This window comes from Oncorhynchus clarkii, chromosome 25 (assembly GCF_045791955.1).
Source record: "Oncorhynchus clarkii lewisi isolate Uvic-CL-2024 chromosome 25, UVic_Ocla_1.0, whole genome shotgun sequence".
Classification (NCBI taxonomy): domain Eukaryota; kingdom Metazoa; phylum Chordata; class Actinopteri; order Salmoniformes; family Salmonidae; genus Oncorhynchus; species Oncorhynchus clarkii.
Genome location: NC_092171.1, coordinates 9,591,004 through 9,615,442, shown reverse-complemented (window position 1 = coordinate 9,615,442; position 24,439 = coordinate 9,591,004). Strand labels below are relative to the sequence as shown.

The window sequence follows — 24,439 nt, the reverse complement described above, 5'->3', positions numbered from 1 at the left end:
TGGGTCTCTCGATCGCGACAGAGCCTGGACTTAAACCCAGAATCTCTAGTGGCACAGCTAGCACTGCGATGAGGTGCCTCAGACCACTGCACCATTTGGAAGGCCTTGATCATGCAGTTTAATCAGTTCGTTGATATGCCACACCTGTCTGTTACTTTTGCTCATGACAGGTGGGATCAACACTTCACACTGAACAACATTATAAACACGACATGTAATTTCATATATTCAGTCAATAAAAAAGTGCCATTTAAGATTCAAATATTATATCATTAACACAATCTTCAAAAGGAAAGTAACCTCAGCAGTGGCACTTGCTTGTAGAACCCTACGGCTGTGCAATGGCATAGCCTTGTTTTGTTAATTTAGCAGACAAGACACTTCTTTTCCAAGCTCTTATCACAGTCAAGACACACCCATTTTATAGTAAAAAACATGATGTAATATAATAAAATAGAACAGAGTAGTGCAAAATGATTCTTATTTCTCGTAAGGTTTTTGTTCTACATTATTTTGTTGTACTGCATTGTTTGGTTTAGAGCTTGCAAGAACGGCATTCCACTGTACTTGTGCACATGACATTCATTTAACTTGATGTGCATCCTGCGCCTGGAACAGTTATTCCCCAGGAGTGATCATTTGAAACCGGGCTCAATTTGGCCAGTTGAAAGACAATTTTTTTCAGGGTTACACGCCAAAATCGGTCATATTTTCGATATACAGATTTGTAGTTTATTCTGCCTGTTCTTTGGAATTTTCTAAAATGGATTAGCAATTCTACATTGAACGCTGCATGGGGATGAATTACTCTGTTTGGTGATTAGGCCTAAGCTTAATGATTCTGATTAAAATACACTCTTTGATGAAGACAAACTTAAGTTTTTGCATATTTTCAGTGTGGAACCTGTATGTTTAGGGAGGTTATTGCGTACAAATTCCGAATGGCACTAGCAGTTTGCAAAGTAGGGTTGTCAGTAGTGACCACAGCCACAAAGTCATACATCCCACCTATTTATACAATTTCTCTTCTAGGAATCTGATTTTATACCTAACCCTTAACCACACTGTTAACCTTAAATTAAGAACAATAAGCTTTTTTTCCCTTCCTGAATTTGGGCGATATAGCCAATTTTGACTTTGTGCATGCGGTGATAAACGCAAGTTGGCCTAAGCGAAAAATAAAAATAGACCAGACGCAATTATTCCAAAACTGCAGTTTATTATTGGAACACATATTTCCCTACTTCAGTCAACCAGTCCATTTTGAATTTGTGATACAACTGTCATCATTTGGCAATAAATGTAGCTTGTGTATCCAATTAGTTAGTTGTTATAGGCCTAACAGAGCTTGTGCGTACACTCGGCATGTGTGTAGAGGGAGTGGTCAGAACGCGAGTGAGACACAGACGGAACAAGGGAATTTTGGGAGAAAAACCTTGTGATGCTTGGCGTGGTTTGTTTTTTGTTCTGTACCGCAAATGCACATGCACAAATATAACACTAGAGTCCAAATGAAATGTAAGTGTTCTTCAAGACAAGATTTAAACCAAATCGTTTTAAAGTATATAAAAAATAAATCTGGTTAAAGATCGAGTTTTGACAGTTCATTTGAGTGCTTGAATACTCATGCCCGTCTCTAACTGTTATAATTATAGTTGCTGTCCAGTCTCATGTCCTCTGCCATACTTATTAGGTCTGTATGAAATACAAGTGTACAGTGCATTCGGAAAGTATTCAGACCCCTTGACTTTTTAGTTAGTCATTCTAAAATGGATTAAATCACCCCCCCCCCCCCTCATCAATCTACACACAATACCCCATAATGACAAAGCAAAAACAAGTTTTTTTGATATTTTTCCAAATGTATAAAAATATATGAAACTGAAATATCACATTTACATAAGTATTCAGACCCTTTACTTAGTACTTTTGTTGAAGCACCTTTGGCGGTGATTTTTCTCCCATTCTCTGCAGATCCTATGAAGCTCTGCCAGGTTGGATGCGGAGCATCGCTGCACAGCTACTTTCAGATCTCTCCAGAGATGTTCGATCGGGTTCAAGTCCGGGCTCTGGCTGGGCCACTCAAGGACATTCAGAGACTTGTCTCGAAGCCACTCATGCGTTGTCTTGGTTGTGTGATTATGGTAATTGTCCTGTTGGAAGGTGAAGCTTCGCCCCAGTCTGTGGTCCTGACTGCTCTGGAGCAGGTTTTTAGCAAGGATCTCTCTGTACTGTGCTCAGTTAATCTTTGCCTAGATCCTCACTAGTCTCCCAGTCCCTGTCACTGAAAAACGTCCCCCCCAGCATGATGCTACCACAACCAATTTTTATTTTTTTTATTTATTTAACTAGGCAAGTCGGTTAAGAACAAATTCTTATTTACAATGACATCCTAACCCGGGCGGCGCTGGGCCAACCATGCTTCACCAAAGGGATGGTGGCAGGTTGCTTCCAGACGTGACGCTTGGCATTCAGGCCAAAGAGTCAAAGAGTTCAATCTTGGTTTCATCAGACTAGATGTTTCTAAAGGTCTGAGAGTCCTTTAGGTGCCTTTTGTCGAACTCCAAGCGGGCTGTCATGTGCTTTTTACTGAGGAGTGCTTCCGTCTGGCCACTCTACCTTAAAGGCCTGATTGGTGGAGTGCTGCAGAGAAGGTTGTCCTTCTGGAAGGTTCTCCCATCTCCACAGAGGAGCTCTGTCAGAGTGACCATTGGGTTCTTGGTCACCTCCCTGACCAAGGCCCTTCTTCCCCGATTGCTCAGTTTGGCCGAGCGGCCAGCTCTAGGAAGAGTCTTGGTGGTTCCAAATTTCAAGCCTCATAGCAGAGGGTACCTATGTAAATAAGGTATTTTTTAAATATATTTTTTTATAAATTTGCAAAAATGTCTAAACCTGTTTTTGCTTTGTCCATTATGGGGTATTGTGTGTAGATTGAGGAGGAAAATAAGGCTTTAACGTAAGAAAATGTGGAAAAAGGGAAGGGGTCTGAATACTTTCCGAATGCACACTGTCTGCACTGCTCACTGTTTTCTTCTATGAAGTTGAACTTCTGATAACATTTCAAAGCTCAAAGAAATACCATCCTTTTGAAACACAAAACAGTGAGTGGACAACAAACAATCCCTTTGTTTGTACTGCTTGGCTTAGGGCCTATTTACAGTCATAATCCATTCATTTGATTTAACTATGTCAGTAACACATCCATAACGCGTTTAGAAGCATTTTGACCGGTGGAGGCTGCTGAGGGGAGGACGGCTCATAATAATGGCTGGAACGGAGCAAATGTAATGGCATCAAATACATGGTCACCACGTTTGATGTATTTGATACCGTTCAACCTATTCAACTCCAGCCATTACCCACGAGCCCGTCCTCACTAATTAAGGTGCCACCAACCTCCTGTGATTTTGACTGACGTTTGAACTAAAAACATAAACTTGTGGTTGTTGACTCATGGCTTATTAATGTGTTGGGTTGTCCTTATGACAATGTGCCTCGAATATGTCCAGCCAGCTTTGACTGTGCCAGGTGCATGTGTACATAGGCTAATAACCTCTCTTTGTGTCTCCTAGTCACGGTGGTGAGGCGTAGTCATGGACACCACCACCTCTCTGAAGATGACCACTCTGGCCACCCAGAGCCTGTTCAGCTACGTTGAGGAGAACAACGTGCCGGCCATAAAAGCCCACCTGGACAAGTTCAAGGAGGTGGACAGCAGGAGCGAGGTGAGTCAATGACCACTGGATACTAGGCATCGCGCGGAACACAGTAAACATACAAATGAGAGTTAACATAAACATCTAAATAAGTACTAGGCTAATTTGTTTAGCTGGGTTTTGCTATAAAAGTGAATGCTCCAATTAAATCAGTGCTCGGGTAACTATTTTGTGATTAGTGACCGTCTCTCTGTCTCTGCCCTGCCCCCCCCCCCTTCAGAATGGTCAGACTCTCCTCATGGTGACGTCAGAGCAGGGCAACATAGAGATGGTCCAGGAGCTCATCAGGAGAGGAGCCAACGTCAACCTGGACGACGTGGTACACTCACACACACACACACACACACACTCGCACACCACACTTAAAAGAAATGGTAGCTAGACAATGGGTTTGAGGGTTGCTGTCACATTACTTTTAGACCTAGGACTTTTCCAATCACAGCCACACGCCTATGCTCCGGACAGGGAGAGTAAGTCTGCTGGGAACACGTAAGATTTAGGTCGCTCAAGGTACATAGTAAAAACCATGGTTCAACCCTGAAATGCACCATGATGCCAACAGAATACATTACCGCACAAAGTTAACATTTGGTCTCCACTGCCCGAAAAGCCCTTAGTGTCCAGCCTGATGAACTCACCACACTGTGGGTTAACACAGAGACCCATAATGAGCACCTGTCGAATGCCTCAGGCCTCTGTTAAAGTAAATTACAGGGTGTAGAGCTGCTGTCTCCATCAACACACCCAGCCTCAACCTCTTACTAAACCTCAGACACACACACTCAGACTCTCACTACACCAGACTGAGTGAGACGGACCAGACCTGGACACCGCGTCTCTCTCTCCCTCTCTCCTTTGCTCTCTGTTCTCTATCTGACGCGCTCTCTCTGTCACCTCCACCCCGCGTCCATGAGCACCTGGTACGACCAGCTGGTAGGTACAGCACTGTGCAGCGGATTAATACAGACCGGCAGCCCTCTGATTGGTGGTGGTCCACGGCGACGACGACATGATTGGAGTTTCCGTGGTGACCAAGTGTAACCCCTGTGTTCTGCCCGTCAACAGGACTGCTGGACGGCACTTATCTCAGCGGCTAAGGAGGGCCATGTGGAGGTGGTGAAGGAGCTGCTGGCCAACAATGCCAGCCTGGAGCACCGGGACATGGTGAGAGAGGAGGGTGGGCACTGGGTACAGGGTTTTGGGAAAGGACATTGCAGAGTGGACACTAAAGTAAACTCTGGGCAACATGAAGTAAAGCTTTTGTACCTGTGTGTAACATTTCTCTTGAAGGAGTAGTTTGATTGAAAAAGTGAGGAAAAAACAGCATAACTAAAAGATGAAAGGAGGATTATTTTAGGTTGGACCGTCTTTTATCTGGATGCATTTTCAAAAGCGGTCAACCTTCTGGGGTGAACAAGGTCACCTACAACTCTGGCACAGCAGTCATTGACTGTCATTGATGGTGGCCATTGGGTATTTTGTATGAGAGCTATAATGCAGTACAATACTTGCTTTATTGGTCCATTTGCACTGAAATTCATATTTTCCTTGCTGTCACAATACCCAACGCGCGCGCGCACACACACACACGCAGTAGAAAGAGTCTATTCATATTCTTCCTCTACTGTCTTATGTCTGACTGCAATCCATTCCAGGCTGCTTTGAAGTGATTTATCCATCAGCTTGGGATGCGATTCCATTACCTCCAATATAATCTCCTCCGTTTTGTAATAATTGCATTTACTGAGCTCTGGATGTCCGGAGTACATTAACCTGGGATATGGTTAATATCTGTAATACAAACCTCTCAGTGGAAGAAGCCTACTTCACATCCTATTCTGTCTGCAGTTCTGTTCGTTCACAGTACGGTTTAGGTTATTCAATAGGCCGTGTTTTTGCACTTCTGCATGTTCCCCGGAGGGGTAAAGACTAATTGACAGTGTTTGTTCATTGTGAGTGTCATGGCCAAAGCTTTTGCCTTCTGACATGTGCTATTTCCATTTCATATTTACACTGGTTCTAGTGTAAGGTGACTCAGGCAATCAATCATGGCTGTGTTGCGTGTCAGTTCGGGAACAGTTTCTGCATATGTTATGACGACATTATGTGACATTATGTGGCTATTTATTTATTTTTTTTAGTATGTTTTGGACTTCGGCAAGAGATTTTTCGTCTCTTCAATGTTTTGCCAAAAGTCGCTAGCCGACGTCGGCGACTGGCCGACCGTAGGATTCTTCAACGAAGTGCCTGTTGTCATTCAACGAGAGATGACTCATCCTCACACACATTTTTTCACTTGAGAAATACTGCACCAGACGTCTTAGTCAGATGGAAAATCTCCTCGGCAAAAACAGGAAAATGTAACACAGATTTATTGAGGGATCTTGGATTCGTTCTGACTATTTTGAGGAAGTGCATACTGGCTACGGTGTCTCAAAACGGACAAACAATTGCCGTTTATTTGAATCATTTTCCAAGCGAAGGTCTTTGAAGGGAGTATGCGAGCAGACTCGAGTTCCAAACCTCTTAGGCGCCAGCCGAACTGAAGCCTGCTGACGCCTTAAGCCACCCGGGTGCCAGCGTGTCTGTACTAATAACAGGATTAAACCCACTGTTTGGCTATGTGCATGTCGTGCTGTATGACATCATGACATCATACAGAAGATGACTGCTCTACTTCTCCCTGGCACTGTGGGAATTGTGGCAATAGCCACTAACTATACTTGTCACCACTTCCCATTTAAAGTGTGTGTGTGTGTGTGTGTGTGTGTGTGTGTGTGTGTGTGTGTGTGTGTGTGTGTGTGTGTGTGTGTGTGTGTGTGTGTGTGTGTGTGTGTGTGTGGTTTACTGTACAGGGGGGATGGAGTGCCCTCATGTGGGCTTCCTATAAGGGTCGTGTGGAGGTCACCCAGCTACTGTTGGAGAAAGGAGCTATCCCCAACATCACTGGCCAGGTACACTGGTACTATTCCTATCTAAAGCGCATCAGGCCTTCTATAAATGGGTAAATAATTAGTGTATTTCAGAATGAGTTAAATATGCTAATGTCTGTCCTTACAGTACAGCGTCTACCCCATTATCTGGGCGGCTGGACGAGGCCATGCTGATATAGTGCATCTCCTGATTCATCACGGAGCTAAAGTCAACTGCTCTGACAAGGTAAGCACTCACCACTGGTCCTGTGTTCAATTTGTCTTGTATAAAAATGCCATAAAAGTAATAAAAATGACAAAGTAACCTAAAGTAAGTACACTAAATGTCCCTACGTTCGGTGTTTCAATAGTCATCAACGCTCTCTCTCTCTTCTTTTCTCTTCTCCCTTGTTCTTAGTATGGCACTACCCCGTTGATCTGGGCAGCCAGGAAGGGCCACTATGACAGTGTGATACACCTGCTGGTCAATGGGGCCGATGTGGACCAGGAGGGAGCGGTAAGTGGACCTCCCTATTCTCGTTAAAACCTCATTACACAAGGCCTGAGCGGATCACACACACAATGGGCTCAAGCAAGGGGTCGGTTCACTCCAAAATGTATTTTTTTAATCTATTTTGTCTTGGGGGGGGGGGGGGGGGGGGTGTATGAATATTCACAAATGCATTGTCAGAGGTTTTTGTCATGCGCTTGACTACACACTCTTTAAAACAAGGCCTTATCTGATGAGTAAGAGCTTTGTCCGTATAGATATCCATTCATTCCCGTTCATCGGGAACAAATAGGCTTCAGCTGCAATCCATGAAAAGGAAACACTGTGTTGAAATGACAACAACCTGACTGTTATTCTCTCCCATCAGAATTCCATGACCGCTCTGATCGTGGCTGTGCGGGGTGGTTTCAATGAGGTGGTGAAGGAGCTTCTGAAGAGGAACCCCAACGTCAACATGACAGACAAGGACGGCAACACGGCCCTGATGATCGCTGCCAAGGAGGGCTACACTGAGATAGTCCAGGACCTGCTGGACGCTGGCACCTACGTCAACATACCAGACAGGGTAGATGACCATCGATGAGCTGAAACATTGCCCCGATAACCCTGACAATAAACAGTAGAGTCTAGACAGGATGACATCAACCTGAATGATAATGGTCATGCTATATGGATAAATGTGCTGATGGTCACAGCACGTATGGTCTTCTCCTCTACAGTATAACCCGTCTTTTCTGTTGTGTGGTGGTTTGAGTTTGCGTTCTCTGTATTGAAAACCTGTGATGTTTATTGTGTGTGTGTCACAGAGTGGGGAGACGGTGCTGATCGGAGCAGTGCGAGGAGGCCATGTGGAGATCGTCAGAGCCCTCTTAAACAAATATGCCGACATTGACGTCAGGGGACAGGTAGGAGTCCCCTCCCCACTCAGACATTCCCCGCAAAATGCTTGCTTGGGGAATTGCTCATTGCCAAGAAACTATTGTTGTTTATTTTTGACCATTTTAAATGAAAGTGATTACAGTACTTAATTGTTACCCAGAAATGATTTGATATTGAGATGAAAAACCGCCGCATTGGACCTTTAACATCTCTGATCGATCGTCATGACAATTTATTAGGGCACACCGTAGCAAAATGTTTAACAACGGAAAACAAAAACAAGCGTTTCTTATTGGATATGTTCTGGTAGTCCCGCCCTGTTTCTGTCAGGTTTCTTCCGTTTGGTGCCTAATGAATATGACCCTTTACTCAACTGTGTAAAACAGGATAGTAAGACTGCCCTCTACTGGGCAGTGGAGAAAGCGAACGCCACCATGGTGAGAGACATCCTCCAATGCAACCCGGACACTGAGAGCTGCACCAAGGTAAGGAACAGCCACAGCTGCTCTACATAAGTGAACAGTCATTTTATAGCACTGTGACAAATTCCTCTCGTTGTCAACATCAACATTGTGATAAAGTGGTGATGGTTTTAAGAACGCGTTTTAAACAAGTGTGATTAGCGTTGCAAATGCACATTTGCTGGCTTCTATTCTCACCAATCACTGTTCTTGGTCTGAGATGATGATGATGATGATGATGAGGATGTGTGTTTCAGGACGCAGAGACCCCTTTGATCAAAGCCACCAAGATGAGGAAAATTGAGATAGTGGAGCTGCTCCTGGACAGAGGGGCCAAGGTGGCTGCTGTGGACAAGGTACTGTACAAACACGACATATAGAGCCCAGCCTATGTCTTTAGAATAACACCACAGGTTCTGTATTCGAGCCAGCGTCTGACGCGGGACCGCCCAATACATATCCACATTGTGCAATCCAGTGTTTCGGCCGCACTTTACCTCCACGCCACTCTACTGTAACCATCTCTCTCGTCTCCTGCCCAGAAAGGCGACACGGCCCTTCACATTGCCATCAGGGGGCGGAGCCGCAAGCTGGCTGAGCTCCTCCTGAGGAACCCTAAAGATGGCCGCCTGCTCTACCGCCCCAACAAGGCCGGCGAGACGCCCTACAACATCGACTGCACCCACCAGAAGAGCATCCTCACTCAGATCTTTGGAGCCAGTGAGACCTGATACTCAAATCACATAGACATACATATAGTGCACAAGAGTACTCTAGGGTGGTGTTTTAGCCTGTTATTGTGAATGAAATTGTAATGCCCAACTGGTATTATTTAAAACATCTTTTAACATGAATCATTACTTTTAGCGCTTTCAATCTTGTTTTGGAAATGAGATGATTTAGTGTTTGGAAGTATTGCTGTATTTATCAAGTGATGACCACTCACACTCTCTCTCTCCCCCTGTCTCTCAGAGCACCTGTCTCCCTCTGAGTCTGACGGTGACATGCTGGGTTATGACCTGTACAGCAGTGCCCTGGCAGACATCCTCAGTGAGCCCACCATGCAGCCGCCCATCTGTGTGGGCCTGTACGCCCAGTGGGGCAGCGGCAAGTCCTTCCTGCTCAAGAAGCTGGAGGGTAAGAGAGCACCACCAGGAATATCACTGGGGCTCTTCTTTTGCTAGTGTCCCGAGGCTCTCGTTTGAAAAATAATGTTAGGCTTTTAAGCTCTCACTAAACAACAGCAATATGAATCTAAAAGGGAATATGTCCACCCATTTGGTCACGTTCTGTGCATTAGCTCTATAAAAATGAGTTTCCTTTTTTTCTCATTGCCAGGCTTGACTGCCTCAGTGCCTCATTTGTAGTTTCCTGTGTAAGGCAGGAACCGCTAGGGGTCCTACTCATTTTCACTTGCATGTTAATTTTTTTGTATAACCTCTCTCTCCCTCCCTCCCGCTCCTCCAGATGAGATGAAGACATTTGCAGGCCAGCAGATTGAGCCCCTGTTCCAGTTCTCGTGGCTGGTGGTGCTCCTGTCCCTGCTGCTGTGTGGTTCTGTAGCTCTTGTCCTGGGCTTCACCGTCGACCCCCGCCTGGCCATCGCCGTCTCCCTCAGCCTCCTCACCCTGCTCTACGTCTTCTTTGGTGAGGAACACTAGAGTAGAACGGAACAGAGGAGAATGAAACGAGTCAACAAAAACTCTGGACCTTCGGTTTCCTGCAGTTAAGGAGAGTTGCGTGTATTACGTCACTAGAGGGCGCCTTGGTTCTGCGCTTCGAGCGATTCTGACAGCGTTTCGCCACATACAACTACATTTCTCACGTTCCGCCCACTGGACGCCGTCATAGGTAGGGGAACGCCTGATGGTCAGTCAGAAATGTGATGTACTCTCTCTCTCCTCTCTTCTCTCTCTGCAGTGTTGGTGTACTTCGGGGGTCGTCGTGAGGGGGAGAACTGGAACTGGGCGTGGGTCCTCAGCACCCGTCTGGCCCGCCAGGTGGGCTACCTGGAGCTGCTGCTCAAACTCATGTTTGTCAACCCCCCCGAGCTGCCAGAGCAGACGACCCGCGCCCTGCCTGTCAGGTAACACACACACATACATGCATACATAAAATACATGCTTGATGCCGCTCGTGCACACGCACCTTGATGTGAACGACCTTCAATAGAGAAAGTATATTCTAGAATCCTTGCCTGTGTGTGTGTCAGGTTCTTGTTCACAGACTACAATCGTCTGTCCAGTGTGGGAGGGGAGACCAGCCTGGCAGAGATGATAGCCACCCTGTCTGATGCCTGTGAGAGGGAGTTTGGCTTCATGGCCACCCGCCTCTTCAGGGTGTTCAAGAACGAGGAGAACCAAGGTACTACGTTTGTCTCCACCTTGGATATCCTTTATAACCTCTTCGTATGACCTCTGTCTCTAATACTGTATATTTAGTGTACAGCAGGCCTCAAATTTCCCTGCGGCTCCCTTGTGTGGGCGTTGTGCCCCCCTGGGCTGAAATATTGTTGTTCCCTTCTACCGGTTACCAATCTCCGTGCTCCAAAGCACCTATTACTCACATGGCTTTCTCAGGTATTTCTCAGGTATCTCAATTCTTAATAGCCAATGCCTGTCAGGTGACCGGGTCCTTATCACAGGCCTTCGAAGTACAAGTGAAGACCGATGCAACGGTGCACGCCATTCTTATGGGATTCCCGAGGTGCACGTTGAAGACATCTAGAAAAACTGCCCACGTTTGCTTTTCCTCAGCCAACAGGACGAGTAACAAACAGCAGAAGCACTAGCCTATGTCAACCTACTATCCCCCGAAGTACAAAAGTTGACCCATTCTGTTGGTCAGCTTGTCATTCTGTGCTAGAAATAAGTCTTCCAAACAGAATCTGGGACAGTTGTGGGACGATGGATCTCAAAATCGTACAACGAGTACATACAAAAAAACTTTGAAAAGCAATAAAGCTGATGCAACAGATCAGAACATTTAGCTTAAAATGTTGATAACCTATTATTTCATCGCATTATAAGCGCAGCAATGCGCATACAGCAGTAGGCTAGGCAGTGCATTCAGAAAGTATTCAGACCCCTTCCCCTTTTTCCAAATGTTATGTTGCAGCCTTATTCTAAAATGCGAGCAGTTTCACGTGACAAAGATGAAAATATCCTTTAAAAATGTCGAAAGATCTAAAGATGCGACAACGTGGGTCGCTAATGTGGCTACGTCTTTGGCTGCAGGACAGTAACAGAAAGTTGATTTTGAAAACCAATAGAACACGAGAGCCTGCTGCTTTTGTGCTCAAATAATTCCCTCGATATTTCTAAGGTCGGAATTTGGCCAGGTTACTTTGAAGTAAGTTAAGACATGACTCCTACGTTTTAAACCATTATGTTTATTGTTAAATGGTTTCAAAATGCCGACTGCCTCCGCCTAGATTGCAAGGTGGGTGATGTTGTGGTACGCAACAGGCACTGTTCTTTCCCTCCTATCTGAACGAACAGTTCCCCGAGTATGTCGACAGAATCAAGCCTTTAGACATTAATAATCCTACATTTTATTGGTCAAACATGACTGGCATTTAGCCTATGTATGTAATTAAGTCTCATTAAAGTGTGGCTACATTTTCTGGTGCCTCTGTCATGTCAGATATCGGTGTGGACATGAAAGGCTGTAAACAATACGAATAGGCTATCACCTACCTTTGACATGTAGGCTAGTTATTCGTGTACATTTACATACACTTGTGTTTTTCTTGAATAGCAAGTGTTTTTTGGTTTCAAATCAATTTAATTGGCTATTTTGGTTAATGGCCTTGGTGCCCTAGCAGATGGCCTTGGTGCCCCGGCACATTGAGCACCTCTTGAAGAATGGTATTGCCCCTAAAAATCACGCAACTCCAGGCCTGGTGTACAGGGCCTTCAGGAAGTATTCATACCCCTTGACTTATTCCATATTTTGTTGTGTTACAACCTGAATTCATAATGATTAAGTGAAAACGTGTTTATAGACACTTTTGCACATTTATTGACACAGAAATATCTGATTAACAAAAGTATTCACACCCCTGAGTCAATACTTTGTAGAAGCACCTTTGACGATTACTGCTTTGAGTTGTATTGGTTATGTCTTTATCAGCTTTGCACATCTGGAGTTGGGGATTTCCTCCCGTTTTTCCTTGCAGATTTTCTTCACGTTCTGTTAAGTTAGATGGGATTAGCGGTGAACAGCAATGTTCAAGTCTTTCCACAGATTTTCAATGGGATTTAAGTCTCAGCTTTAGCTGGATTCTTGTTCTGAAGCAATTCCGGCGTTGCTTTGGCTGTATGTTTGGGGGTTATTGTCCTGTTGGAATGTAAAGCTTCACCCCCAGGTACGAGGTCATTTTCACTCTGAAGCAGGTTCTCATCAAGGATTTGCCTGCATTTGGCTCCATTCATTTATCCCTCTACAGTATCCTTACTAGTTTTTCAGTCCCTGTTGCTGAAAAGCATCCCCACAGCATGATACTGCCACCACATTTTTGTCTCATCAGACCACAGAATCGTTTACCTTATGATCTGAGTCTTTCACGTGCCTCTTTGTAAACTCCAGGCGTGCTGTCATGTGCCTTTTTTCTCATGAGTGGCTACCGTCCGGCCACTCTCCCATAAAGCCCAGATTGGTGAAATGCTGTAGAGACAGACTGTTGTCCGTCGATCAGGTTCTCCCATCTCAGCCAAGGAACTCTGTAGTTCTGTCAGAGTGGTCATTGGGTTCTTTGTCACCTCCCTGACCAAGGTCATTTTTTTGCCCGTTTGGTCGGACAGCCAGCTCAATGCAGTCTGGGTACTTTTTTTTTTCAATTTCTCAATGATGGAGACCACTGTGCTCTTGAAATGTTCAACATTTTAGAAATGGTTTTATCCCCTTACTCAGATACAGTATACCCCTCAACACAATTCTATCTCGGCGCTCTACAGACCGTTCCTTGCACTTCATGGTATGGTTTCTGCCCTGACATGCACTGTCAACTGTGGGACCTTATATAGACAGGTGTGTTTCTTTCTAAATCATGTCCAAACAATTGAATCGGGCCACAGGTGAACTCCAATCAAGTTGCAGTGATCAAATAAAATTGGATGCGCCCGAGCTCAGTTTGGAGCGTCGTAGAAAAGGGGTGTGAATACCTATGTGAATTAGATATTTGTCCCCTCTCCCCTCTAGGTAAGAAGTGGAAGAAGACTTGCTGCGTGCCCAGCTTCATGCTGTTCGTCGTGACACTGGGCTGCCTGATCACAGCCATGGCGCTGCTGGCCATCTTTAAGGTACCTACACTGACACACGCACAAATGTGCACATACACAAGCACACACACACACACACACTGTGTCGAGCATCTGCTGTACATTGGAAAAAACATTTTTTTTTGCGTGTGTGGACCTCGTTACATGTATTTAGGTGCAGCGGGAGAACCTGACGGTGAACGCGGTGCTGATCGCCATGGCCAGCGTGGTGAGCCTGGCCCTCCTGTTGAACTGTAGGACCTGGTGGCAGGTGGCTGACTCCGTCCTCAACTCCCAGAGGAAGAGGCTGCACAGTGCCGCCAACAAGATGCACAAGCTCAAGAGCGAGGGATTCATGAAGGTAGTGTAAACCCCTTTTTATAGCACATTTTCAACGTCTTTTCAACGTCTTTTGCTCATAGGGAATACTCTGTTTGATAGGTTCCTCTCCAGTTATATTCAAATGGGGCCGAATCCCTGACTTGAGAATAGATATGTAACTTGTAAATCACGCAGCAATGTCGATACAGACTTGGAACATGGAAGTTACACGCACGTGTAGATCAAATGAGTTGATCGAGTTAGGACTTGGCTCATCATGTCGCTAGTTAAATGGTATTCTACAGTTTTAACATGGTTAAGAATGAATACGTTATGTTGTTACGTGATAGCGTTAGGCACTCGGGAGCTACATTCCTACGACCACTATCAAAACAGAGATGAATTAATAGGAAGAGGCACATTGTCTGTAGTTATACAGTATGTAGTGGTTGATGGTGTGTGTGTGTGTGTGTTTGGTTGCTCCAGGTGTTGAAGCATGAGGTGGAGCTGATGTCCAAGATGGCCAAGACCATCGATGGCTTCACCCAGAACCAGACCCGCATGGCGGTCATCATTGACGGCCTGGATGCCTGCGAACAGGACAGAGTGCTGCAGATGCTCGACACGGTGTGTGTGTGTGTGTGTGTGTGTGCCTTTGCTGTGTGTGCATGTGTGTGTTTGTAACAATGACTGAATACGACGTTAGTAACAATGGCTGAACACAAACATGTAGACTATACAATACTATACACAAAACTCACACAATCCATAACCATTTAGGTTTAAATCATTATCCATGACTCACTGGTCATTACTATTGATGGGGGGGGGGGGATCGGTACAGTTACATATCATGATATTATTTTTGCCAATATTATATCTATACTTTGACTCCAAGTATAGATTAAAAATCTATTTAAAAAACACTCTATATACAAAAGTATGTGGACACCCCTTCAAATTAGTGGATTTGTCTATGTCAGCCACACCTGTTGCTGACAGGTGTATAAAATCAAGCACACCTCCATGCAATCTCCATAGACAAACACTGGCAGTAGAACGGCCTTACTGAAGAGCTCAGTGACTTTTAACATGGCATAGTCATAGGATGCCACCTTTCCAACAAGTCATTTCTTCAAATTTCTGCCCTGCTAGAGCTGCCCCAGTTAGCTAAATGCTGTTATTGTGAATTGGAAACGTCTAGGAGCAACAATGGCTCAGCCGTAAAGTGGTAGGCCACACAAGCTCACAGAATGGGACCGGCGAGTGCTGAAGTGCGTAACGGTTGCAACATTCACTAACGAGCTCTAAACAGACTCACAAGAACTGTTCCCCGAGACCTTCATGAAGTGGGTTTACATGGCCGAGCAGCCGCACATAAGATCACCATGCGCAATGCCAAGCATCGGCTGGAGTGGTGTAAAGCTCACTGCCATTGGACTCTGGAACAGTGGAAATGCATTCTCTGGAGTGATGAATCACACTTCACCATCTGGCAGTCGGACGGATGAATCTGGGTTTGGCGGATGGCAGGAGAACGCTACATGCCCCAATGCATAGTGCCACCTGTAAAGTTTGGTGGAATAATGGTCTGGGGCTGTTTTTCATGTTTCGGCTAGGCCCCTTAGTTCCAGCAAAGGGACATCTTAACACTACAGCAGGGAATGACATTCTAGATGATTCTGTGCTTCCAACTTTGTGGCAACAGTTTGGGGAAGGCCCTTTCCTGTTTCAGCATGACAATACCCCCATGTACAAAGCAAGGTCCATACAGAAATGATTTGTCGAGATCAGTGTGGAAGAACTTGACTGGCCTGCACAGAGCCCTGACCTCAACTCCATCAAACATCTTTAAAATGCATTGGAACGCCGACTGCGAGCCAGCTCTAATTGCCCAACATCCGTGCCCGACCTCACTAATGCACTTGTGGCTGAATGCCAGCATAAGTCCTGTTCATAAGTCCTGTAGCAATGTTCCAACATCTAGTGGAAAGCCTTCCCAGAAGAGTGGAGGCTGTTCTAGCAGCAAAGGAGCGACCAACTCCATATTAATGCCCATGATTTTGGAATGAGATGTTCAACTAGCAATGTCCACATAGTTTTGGTCATGTAGTTTACATACAGTGTGTATGTAAGATGGCGCCGGAGAAGAAGGCACATGTTTTACGTGCCACCAGCCGATTGTTTTTTTTTTGTTCGTTTATTTGCGATGTTTGTAACTTATTTTTGTACTTATTTTGTACATAATGTTGCTGCTACTGTCTCTAATGACCGAAAATAACTTCTAGACATCAGGACTGTGATTACTCACCACAGACTAGCAGAATACTTTTTTTTTTCGTTTCGCGACTCTGACGAGCTCGACGTGAAAGATGTACTGCTTCCTCAGGAACAGGCCCCAATCCCTGTGATCTGCGTGAAGAGGGGGCGGAGAAAGAGGGGCCGAAGAGCGGGCTGCCTTCTGAGAATTCGTAGGTGATCGAATAAACCCCCACTCCATTCTGCCAGCAAATGTGCCATCCTTGCAGAATAAAATTGACGAGTTACGCGGGACATTAAAAACTGTAACATCTTATGCTTCACGGAGTTGTGGCTGAACAACAACAATATCGACATACTGCTGGATGGTTATTCGATGTACCGGCAGGATAGAACAGCGGCTTCTGGTAAGACAAGGGGCGGCGAACTATGTATTTTTGTAAATAACAGCTGGTGCACGATATCTAAGGAAGTCTCTAGCTATTGCTCGCCTGAGGTAGAGCATCTCATGATAAGCTGTAGACCACACTAACTACCAAGAGAGTTTTCATCTGTATTCTTCGTAGCTGTTTACATACCACAACAGACTGAGGGTGGCACTAAGACAGCATTGCATGAGCTGTATACCACCCACCACTGCGACTTGTATGCTCTAGTCGGCTGGCCCTCACTACATATTCGTCGCCAGACCCACTGGCTCCAGGTCATCTACAAGTCCATGCTAGGTAAAGCTCCGCCTTATCTCAGTTCACTGGTTACGATGGCAACACCCATCCGTAGCACGAGCTCCAGCAGGTGTATCTCACTGATCATCCCTAAAGCCAACACCTCATTTGGCCGCCTTTCGTTCCAGTTCTCTGCTGCCTGTGACTGGAACGAATTGCAAAAATCGCTGAAGTTGGAGACTTTTATCTCCCTCACCAACTTCAAACATCTGCTATCTGAGCAGCTAACTGATCGCTGCAGCTGTACATAGTCCATTGGTAAATAGCCCACCCATTTTCACCTACCTCATCCCCATACTGTTTTTATTTATTTATTTTTCTGCTCTTTTGCACACCAATATCTCTACCTGTACATGACCATCTGATCATTTATCACTCCAGTGTTAATCTGCATAATTGTAATTATTCGCCTACCTTCTCATGCCTTTTGCACACAATGTATATAGACTCCCCTTTTTCTACTGTGTTATTGACTTGTTAATTGTTTACTCCATGTGTAACTCTGTGTTGTCTGTTCACACTGCTATGCCTTATCTTGGCCAGGTCGCAGTTGCAAATGAGAACTTGTTCTCAACTAGCCTACCTGGTTAAATAAAGGTGAAATAAAAAAAATAAAACAATAAAAATTCCAACATAAGAAAACGCTCACCCAGAGGCGGCACTCCTAGTAGCCGAGGACTTTAATGCAGGGAAACTTAAATCTGTTTTACTAAATTTCTATCAGCATGTTAAATGCGCAATCAGAGGGGGAAAAAACTCTGGACCACCTATACTCCACACACAGATGTATACAAAGCTCTCCCTCGCCCTCCATTTGTCAAATCTGACCATAATTCTATCCTCCTGATTCCTGCTTACAAGCAAAAATTAAAGCAGGAAGCACCAGTGGCTAGATCAATAAAAAAAGTGGTCAGATGAAGCAGATGCTAAGCTGCAGGACTGTTTTGCTAGCACAGACTGGAATATGTTCCAGGATTCCTCCGATGGTATTGAGGAGTACACCACATCAGTCATTGGCTTCATCAATAAATACATCGACGACGTCGTCCCCACACTGACCGTACGTACATTCCCCAACCAGAAGCCATGGGTTACAGGCAGCATCTGCACTGAGCTAAAAGCTAGAGCTGCCGCTTTCAAGGAGCAGGACTCTAACCCGGAATCTTATAAGAAATGCCCTCTGATGAACCACCAAACATGCAAAGCCTCAATACAGGACAAAGATCGAATCGTACTACACCGGCTCTAATGCTCATCGGATGTGGCAGGGCTTGCAAACCATTGCAGACTACAAAGGGAAGCACAGCCGAGAGCTGCCCAGTGACACAAGCCTACCAGACGAGCTAAACTACTTCTATGCTCGCTTCGAGGCAAATAGCACTGAAACATGCATGAGAGCACCAGCTGTTCCGAAAGACTATGTGATCACACTCTGCAGCCAATGTGAGTAAGACCTTTTAAACAGGTCAACATTCACAAGACCGCAGGCCCAGACGGATTACTGCGAGCATGCGCTGACCAACTGTCTTCACTGACATTTTCAACGTCTCCCTGTCCGAGTCTGTAATACCAACATATTTTATGTAGACCACCATAGTTTCTGTGCCCAAGAACACTAAGGTAACCTGCCTAAATGACTACCGACCTGTAGCACTCACGTCTGTAGCCATGAAGTGCTTTGAAAGGCTGGTCATGGCTTTCATCAACACCAACCAACCAGAAACCTTAGACCCATTCCAGTTTACATACCACCCCAACAGATCCACAGATGATGCAATCTCTCCACACTGCCCTTTCCCACCTAGACAAAAGGAACATCTATGTGAGAATGCTATTCATTGACTACAGCTCAGCGTTCAACACCATAGTGCCCTCAAAGCTCACCAATAAGCTAACGGTCCTGGAACTAAACACCTCCCTTTGCAACTGGATCCTGGACTTCATGACGGGCCGCCCCCCAGGTGGTGAGGGTAGGTAACAACACATCTGCCACACTGATCCTCAACACAGGGGCACCTCGGGGGTTTGTGCTCAGCCCCCTCCTGTACTCCCTGTTCACTCATGACTGCATGACCAGGCACAACTCCAACACCATCATTAAATTTGCCCATAACACAACAGTGATCACTGACAATGATGAGACAGTCTATAGGGAGGATGTCAGAGACCTGGCCTTGTGATGTCAGGACAACAACCTCTCCCTCAGCGTGATCAAGACAAAGGAGATGATTGTGGACTACAGGAAAAAGAGGGCCGAGCATGCCGCCATTTTCATCAACGGGGCTGCAGTGGAGCAGGTTGAGAGCTTCAAATTTCTTGGTGTCCACATCACCAACAAACTACTATGGTCCAAGCACATCAAGATAGTCGTAAAGGGGGCACAAAAAAACCTATTCCCCTTTAGGTGACCTTAAAATATTTGGCATGGGTCCTCAGATCATCAAAAGGTTCTACAGCTGCACTATCGAAAGCATCCTGATCCTGGTTGAATCACTGCCTGGTATGGCAATTTCTCTGCCTCCGACCGCAAGGCACTACAGAGGGTAGTGGGAACGGCCCAGTACATCACTGGGGCCAAGCTTCCCGCCATCTAGGACCTCGTCTGCATATCAGGCGTTGTCAGAGGAAGGCCCTAAAAATTGTCAGACTCCAGTCACCCTAGTCATAAACTTTTCTCTCTGCTACAGCGCGGCAAGCGGTAATGGAGCGCCAAGTCTAGGTCCAAGAGGCTTCTAAACAGCTTCTACCCGCAAGCCATAAGACTCCTAAACATTTCGTCAAATGGCTACCCAGACTATTTGCATTGCCCCCTTCTTTACATCACTGCTACTCTCTGTTGTCATCTATGAATAGTCACTTTAATAACTATATGTAAAAACTACCCCAACTAACCAGTGCACCCGCACATTGACTCTGTATCGGTACCCCCCTGTATATAGTCTCGCTGTTGTTATTTTACTGCTGCTCTTTAATTACTTGTTATTTTTATCTATTATTCTTAACTGCTTTGTTGGTTATATAGTACCAGTCAAAAGTTTGGACACACCTACTCATTCAAGTTTTCATAAAAAAAAAAAAAACTATTTTCTACATCGTTGAATAATAGTGAAGACATCAAAACTATGAAATAACACATATGGAATCATGTAGTAACCAAAAAAGTGTAAACAAATCAAAATATATTTTAGATCCTTCAAAGTAGCCCTTTCTTTGCCTTGATGACAGTTTTGCACACTCGTGCTATTCTCTCCACCAGCTTCACCTGGAATGCTTTTCCAACCGTCTTGAAGGAGTTCCCACACATGCTGAGCACATGTTGGCTGCTTTTCCTTCACTCTGCAGTCCAACTCATCCCAAACCATCTCAATTGGGTTGAGGTCAATTGGGTTGAGGTCAGCCTGTAGGTGTGTTGGGTCATTGTCCTGTTGAAAAACAAATGATAGTCCCACTAAGCGCAAACCAGATGGGATGGAGTATCGCTGCAGAATGCTGTGGTAACCATGCTGGTTAAGTGTGCCTAAAAAAATCACCAACAGTGTCACCAGCAAAGCACCATCACACCACCTCTTCCATGCTTCACTGTGGGAACCAAACATGCGGAGATCATCCGTTCACCTAATCTGCGTCTCACAAAGACACGGCAGTTGGAACCAGAAATCTCACATTTTGGACTCATCAGACCAAAGGACAGATTTCCACCAGTCTAATGTCCATTTCTCGTGTTTCTTGGCACAAGCAAGTCTCTTCTTCTTATTGGTGCCTTTAGTAGTGTTTTCTTTACAGCATTTTGACCATGAAGGCCTGATTCACGCAGTCTCCTCTGAACAGTTGATGTTGAGATGTGTCTGTTACTTAAACTCTGTGAAGCATTTATTTGGGCTGCAATTTCTAAGGCTGGTAACTCTAATGAACTTATCCTCTGCAATAGAGGTAACTCTGGGTCTTCCTGTCCTGTGGCGGTCCTCATGAGAGCCAGTTTCATCATAGCGCTTGATGTTTTTTGCGACTGCACTTGAAGGAACTTTCAAAGTTCTTGACATTTTCCACATTGACTGACCCTTATGTCTTAAAGTAGTGATGGACTGTCGTTTCTCTTTTCCTTTTTGAGCTGTTCTTGCCATAATATGGACTTGGTCTTTTACCAAATAGGGTTATCTTCTGTATACCACCTTGTCACAACACAACTGATTAGCTCAAATGCATTAAGGAAGGAAAGAAATTAACAAGGCACACCTGTTAATCGAAATGCATTCCAGTTGAGAACCGAACTCATGAAGCTGGTTGAGAGAATGCCAAGCGTGTGCAAAGCTGCCATCAAGGCAAAGGGTGGCTAATTTGAAGAATATACAATGTAGATTTTATTTTTGGTTACTACATGTTTCCATACAGTATGTGTTATTTCATAGTTACTACAATGTGGAAAATAGTACAAATTCCAGTTGAGCACTTGTGAGGCATCTGTTTCTCAAACTAGACACTCTAATGTACTTAGAGTGTCTAATGTCTTGCTCAGTTGTGCACCGGCGCCTCCCATTCCTCTTTCTACTCTGGTTAGAGCCAGTTTGCGCTGTTCTGTGAAGGGAGTAGTACACAGCGTTGTATGAGCTCTTCAGTTTCTTGGCAATGTTTCGTATGGAATAGCCTTCATTTTTCAGAACAAGAATAGATTGACGAGTTTCAGAAGAAAGTTCTTTGTTTCTGGCCATTTTGAGCCTTTAATCGAACCCACAAATGCTGATGCTCCAGGAACTCAACTAGTCTAAAGAAGGCCAGTTTTATTGCTTCTTTAATCAGCTTTCAGCTCTGTTAACATAATTGCAAAGGGGTTTTCTAATGATCAATTAGCCATTTGAAAATGATAAACTTGAATGAGCTAACACAACGTGCCATTGGAACACAGGAGTGATGGTTGCTGATAATGGGCCTCTGTAGATATTCCATAAATCAGCCGTTTCTAGCTACAATAGCCATTTACAACATTAACAATGTCTACACTGTATTTCTGATCAATTTGATGTTATTTTAATGGACAAAAAATGAGCTTTTCTTTCACAAACAAGGACATTTCTAAGTGACCCCAGTCTTTTGAACAGTGGTGTGTGTGTGTGTGTGTAAACACTTTTTTTTAAATGTCTTTGCTAGGTAGTGTTAGCTAGTGCTAGCCGGCTGTACCTGCGCCACAACTCTGGTAGTTTTCCTTCTATAGCTTGTTCTCCATCTTTTTAAATAGTTAGCCAACATGTTTTCAGCAATTTTGTTTCCAAAACAAATGTTCTCATGCTCTCTCTTGTCTCTCTGCAGCAGACATATACAGAGCAATATATTTGGAACATCAAATCGCAATAAAATCACAGTATCAAGTCACATGACCAAGGTTGACCTTTCAAAGCCTCTTGCATAAAGCAATAATTGTATGGACTATGGACACAGTGCATACAGTAGCCATCCCCTTTCAGCCTCCCCTATTACCCAGAGTTCAAATTCCTCTTCCCAGCTGGAGTAATAGAATTGCCTCCAGCTAAATGTTATCATTTGGGGAAGAGTAATCCCCCTAGTAGTTTGCTAATGAAATCTTCTGTGCAAACGAACCAGCACCTCGCCTCCCTCTGAGCTAACTCTCTTATTTTTAATACGAATATTAGACAATTGGATTTTTCAGCAAAGTAAATATTTTTCCATTCTTTCGATGTATGATATTACAGAGCTATATTCATATGATGATATCAGGTATAATTAAATGACAGGAACAAACACAGTATAAGCAGATAGTTGTTTTGCTGTGGACACACACGCACCGTCCGAGGGTGGTTAGTCCTGTGGACACACACGCACTGTCCGAGGGTGGTTAGTCCTGTGGACACACACGCACTGTCCGAGGGTGGTTAGTCCTGTGGACACACACGCACTGTCCGAGGGTGGTTAGTCCTGTGGACACACACGCACTGTCCGAGGGTGGTTAGTCCTGTGGACACACACGCACTGTCCGAGGGTGGTTAGTCCTGTGGACACACACGCACTGTCCGAGGGTGGTTAGTCCTGTGGACACACACGCACCGTCCGAGGGTGGTTAGTTGTCCGAGGGTGGTTAGTCCTGTGGACACACACGCACCGTCCGAGGCTGGTTAGTCCTGTGGACACACACGCACTGTCCGAGGGTGGTTAGTCCTGTGGACACACACGCACTGTCCGAGGGTGGTTAGTCCTGTGGACACACATGCACCGTCCGAGGGTGGTTAGTCGTCCGAGGGTGGTTAGTCCTGTGGACACACACGCACCGTCCGAGGGTGGTTAGTCCTGTGGACACACACGCACCGTCCGAGGGTGGTTAGTCGTCCGAGGGTGGTTAGTCCTGTGGACACATACGCACCGTCCGAGGGTGGTTAGTCCTGTGGACACACACGCACCGTCCGAGGGTGGTTAGTCGTCCGAGGGTGGTTAGTCCTGTGGACACACACGCACCGTCCGAGGGTGGTTAGTCGTCTGAGGGTGGTTAGTCCTATGGCTAATAGACTGTAAATGGAGCACAAATCAGGATCCTGTGACACTTCGACAATGTCTCTCATCAGGCTTGGAAAGTCCCTGTGTGTGTGTGTGTGTGTACGCGCTGTCGACCATCAGGTTCCCTCATAGTGATTTAGAGGGGTCTTCAACCTGTTCTTGCATAGGGACCCCTTCCCAGGCAAACCGGTGACCCAGGGACCCCGATCATACATTAGCAGCAAAATAAATCTTCACATTTGTCTTACCAGGTGAATGATAATGGCAAGGTGAAGTAATCAACATTTTAACCCTATCTGTCCCAAGACCCCAGCAAAAATCAACTTTTCATTTATCTCTTTGATTTATCTGCATGTCCAACCCTTGTACACAAAAGTATGTGAACACCCATTCAAATAGTGGATTTGGCTATTTCAGCCATGCCCGTTGCTGGCAGGTGTATAAAATCTAGCACACAGCCATGCATTATCCATAGACAAACATTGGCAGTAGAATGGCCCGTACTGAAGAACCCAGTGACCTTCAAAGTGGCACCGTCATAGGATGCCACCTTTCCAACAAGTCATTTAGTTAAATTTCTACCCTGCTAGAGCTGCCTTGGAGTTGTAAGTGCTGTTATTGTGAAGTGGAAACATCTAGGAGCAACAACGGCTCAGCCGCAAAGTGGTAGGCCACACAAGGTCACAGAACGGGACCGCTGAAGCGCATAGCGCATAAAAATCACCTGTCCTTGGTTGCAACACTCACTACCGAGTGTTGCCTCTGAAAGCAAAGTCAGCACAATAACTGTCCGAAATGGTTTGTACAGAAATGGTTTGTCGAGATCAGTGTGGAAGAACTTGACTGGCCTGCAAAGAGTCCTGACCTCAACCCCAGCGAATACCTTTGGGATGAAT

At 45.2% G+C, this 24,439-nt stretch overlaps 1 protein-coding gene across 5 annotated transcripts in view; it reads left to right on the top strand.

The window, feature by feature from the left end:
• Positions 1–24,439, top strand: part of LOC139384168 (kinase D-interacting substrate 220a) — a 97,274-nt gene that overhangs the window by 11,487 nt on the left and 61,348 nt on the right. For all 5 annotated transcript variants that reach the window (XM_071128872.1, XM_071128871.1, XM_071128869.1 and 2 more), the window contains exons 2-19: positions 3,573–3,725; positions 3,937–4,035; positions 4,782–4,880; positions 6,572–6,670; positions 6,777–6,875; positions 7,047–7,145; positions 7,507–7,704; positions 7,946–8,044; positions 8,405–8,503; positions 8,737–8,835; positions 9,022–9,199; positions 9,452–9,616; positions 9,947–10,126; positions 10,400–10,565; positions 10,692–10,843; positions 13,682–13,782; positions 13,916–14,101; positions 14,548–14,688. In XM_071128872.1, coding sequence (XP_070984973.1) covers positions 3,594–3,725; positions 3,937–4,035; positions 4,782–4,880; positions 6,572–6,670; positions 6,777–6,875; positions 7,047–7,145; positions 7,507–7,704; positions 7,946–8,044; positions 8,405–8,503; positions 8,737–8,835; positions 9,022–9,199; positions 9,452–9,616; positions 9,947–10,126; positions 10,400–10,565; positions 10,692–10,843; positions 13,682–13,782; positions 13,916–14,101; positions 14,548–14,688 — 2,391 coding nt within the window. In that variant the 5' untranslated portion in view covers positions 3,573–3,593. The remainder of the gene's footprint in view (positions 1–3,572; positions 3,726–3,936; positions 4,036–4,781; positions 4,881–6,571; positions 6,671–6,776; positions 6,876–7,046; positions 7,146–7,506; positions 7,705–7,945; positions 8,045–8,404; positions 8,504–8,736; positions 8,836–9,021; positions 9,200–9,451; positions 9,617–9,946; positions 10,127–10,399; positions 10,566–10,691; positions 10,844–13,681; positions 13,783–13,915; positions 14,102–14,547; positions 14,689–24,439) is intronic.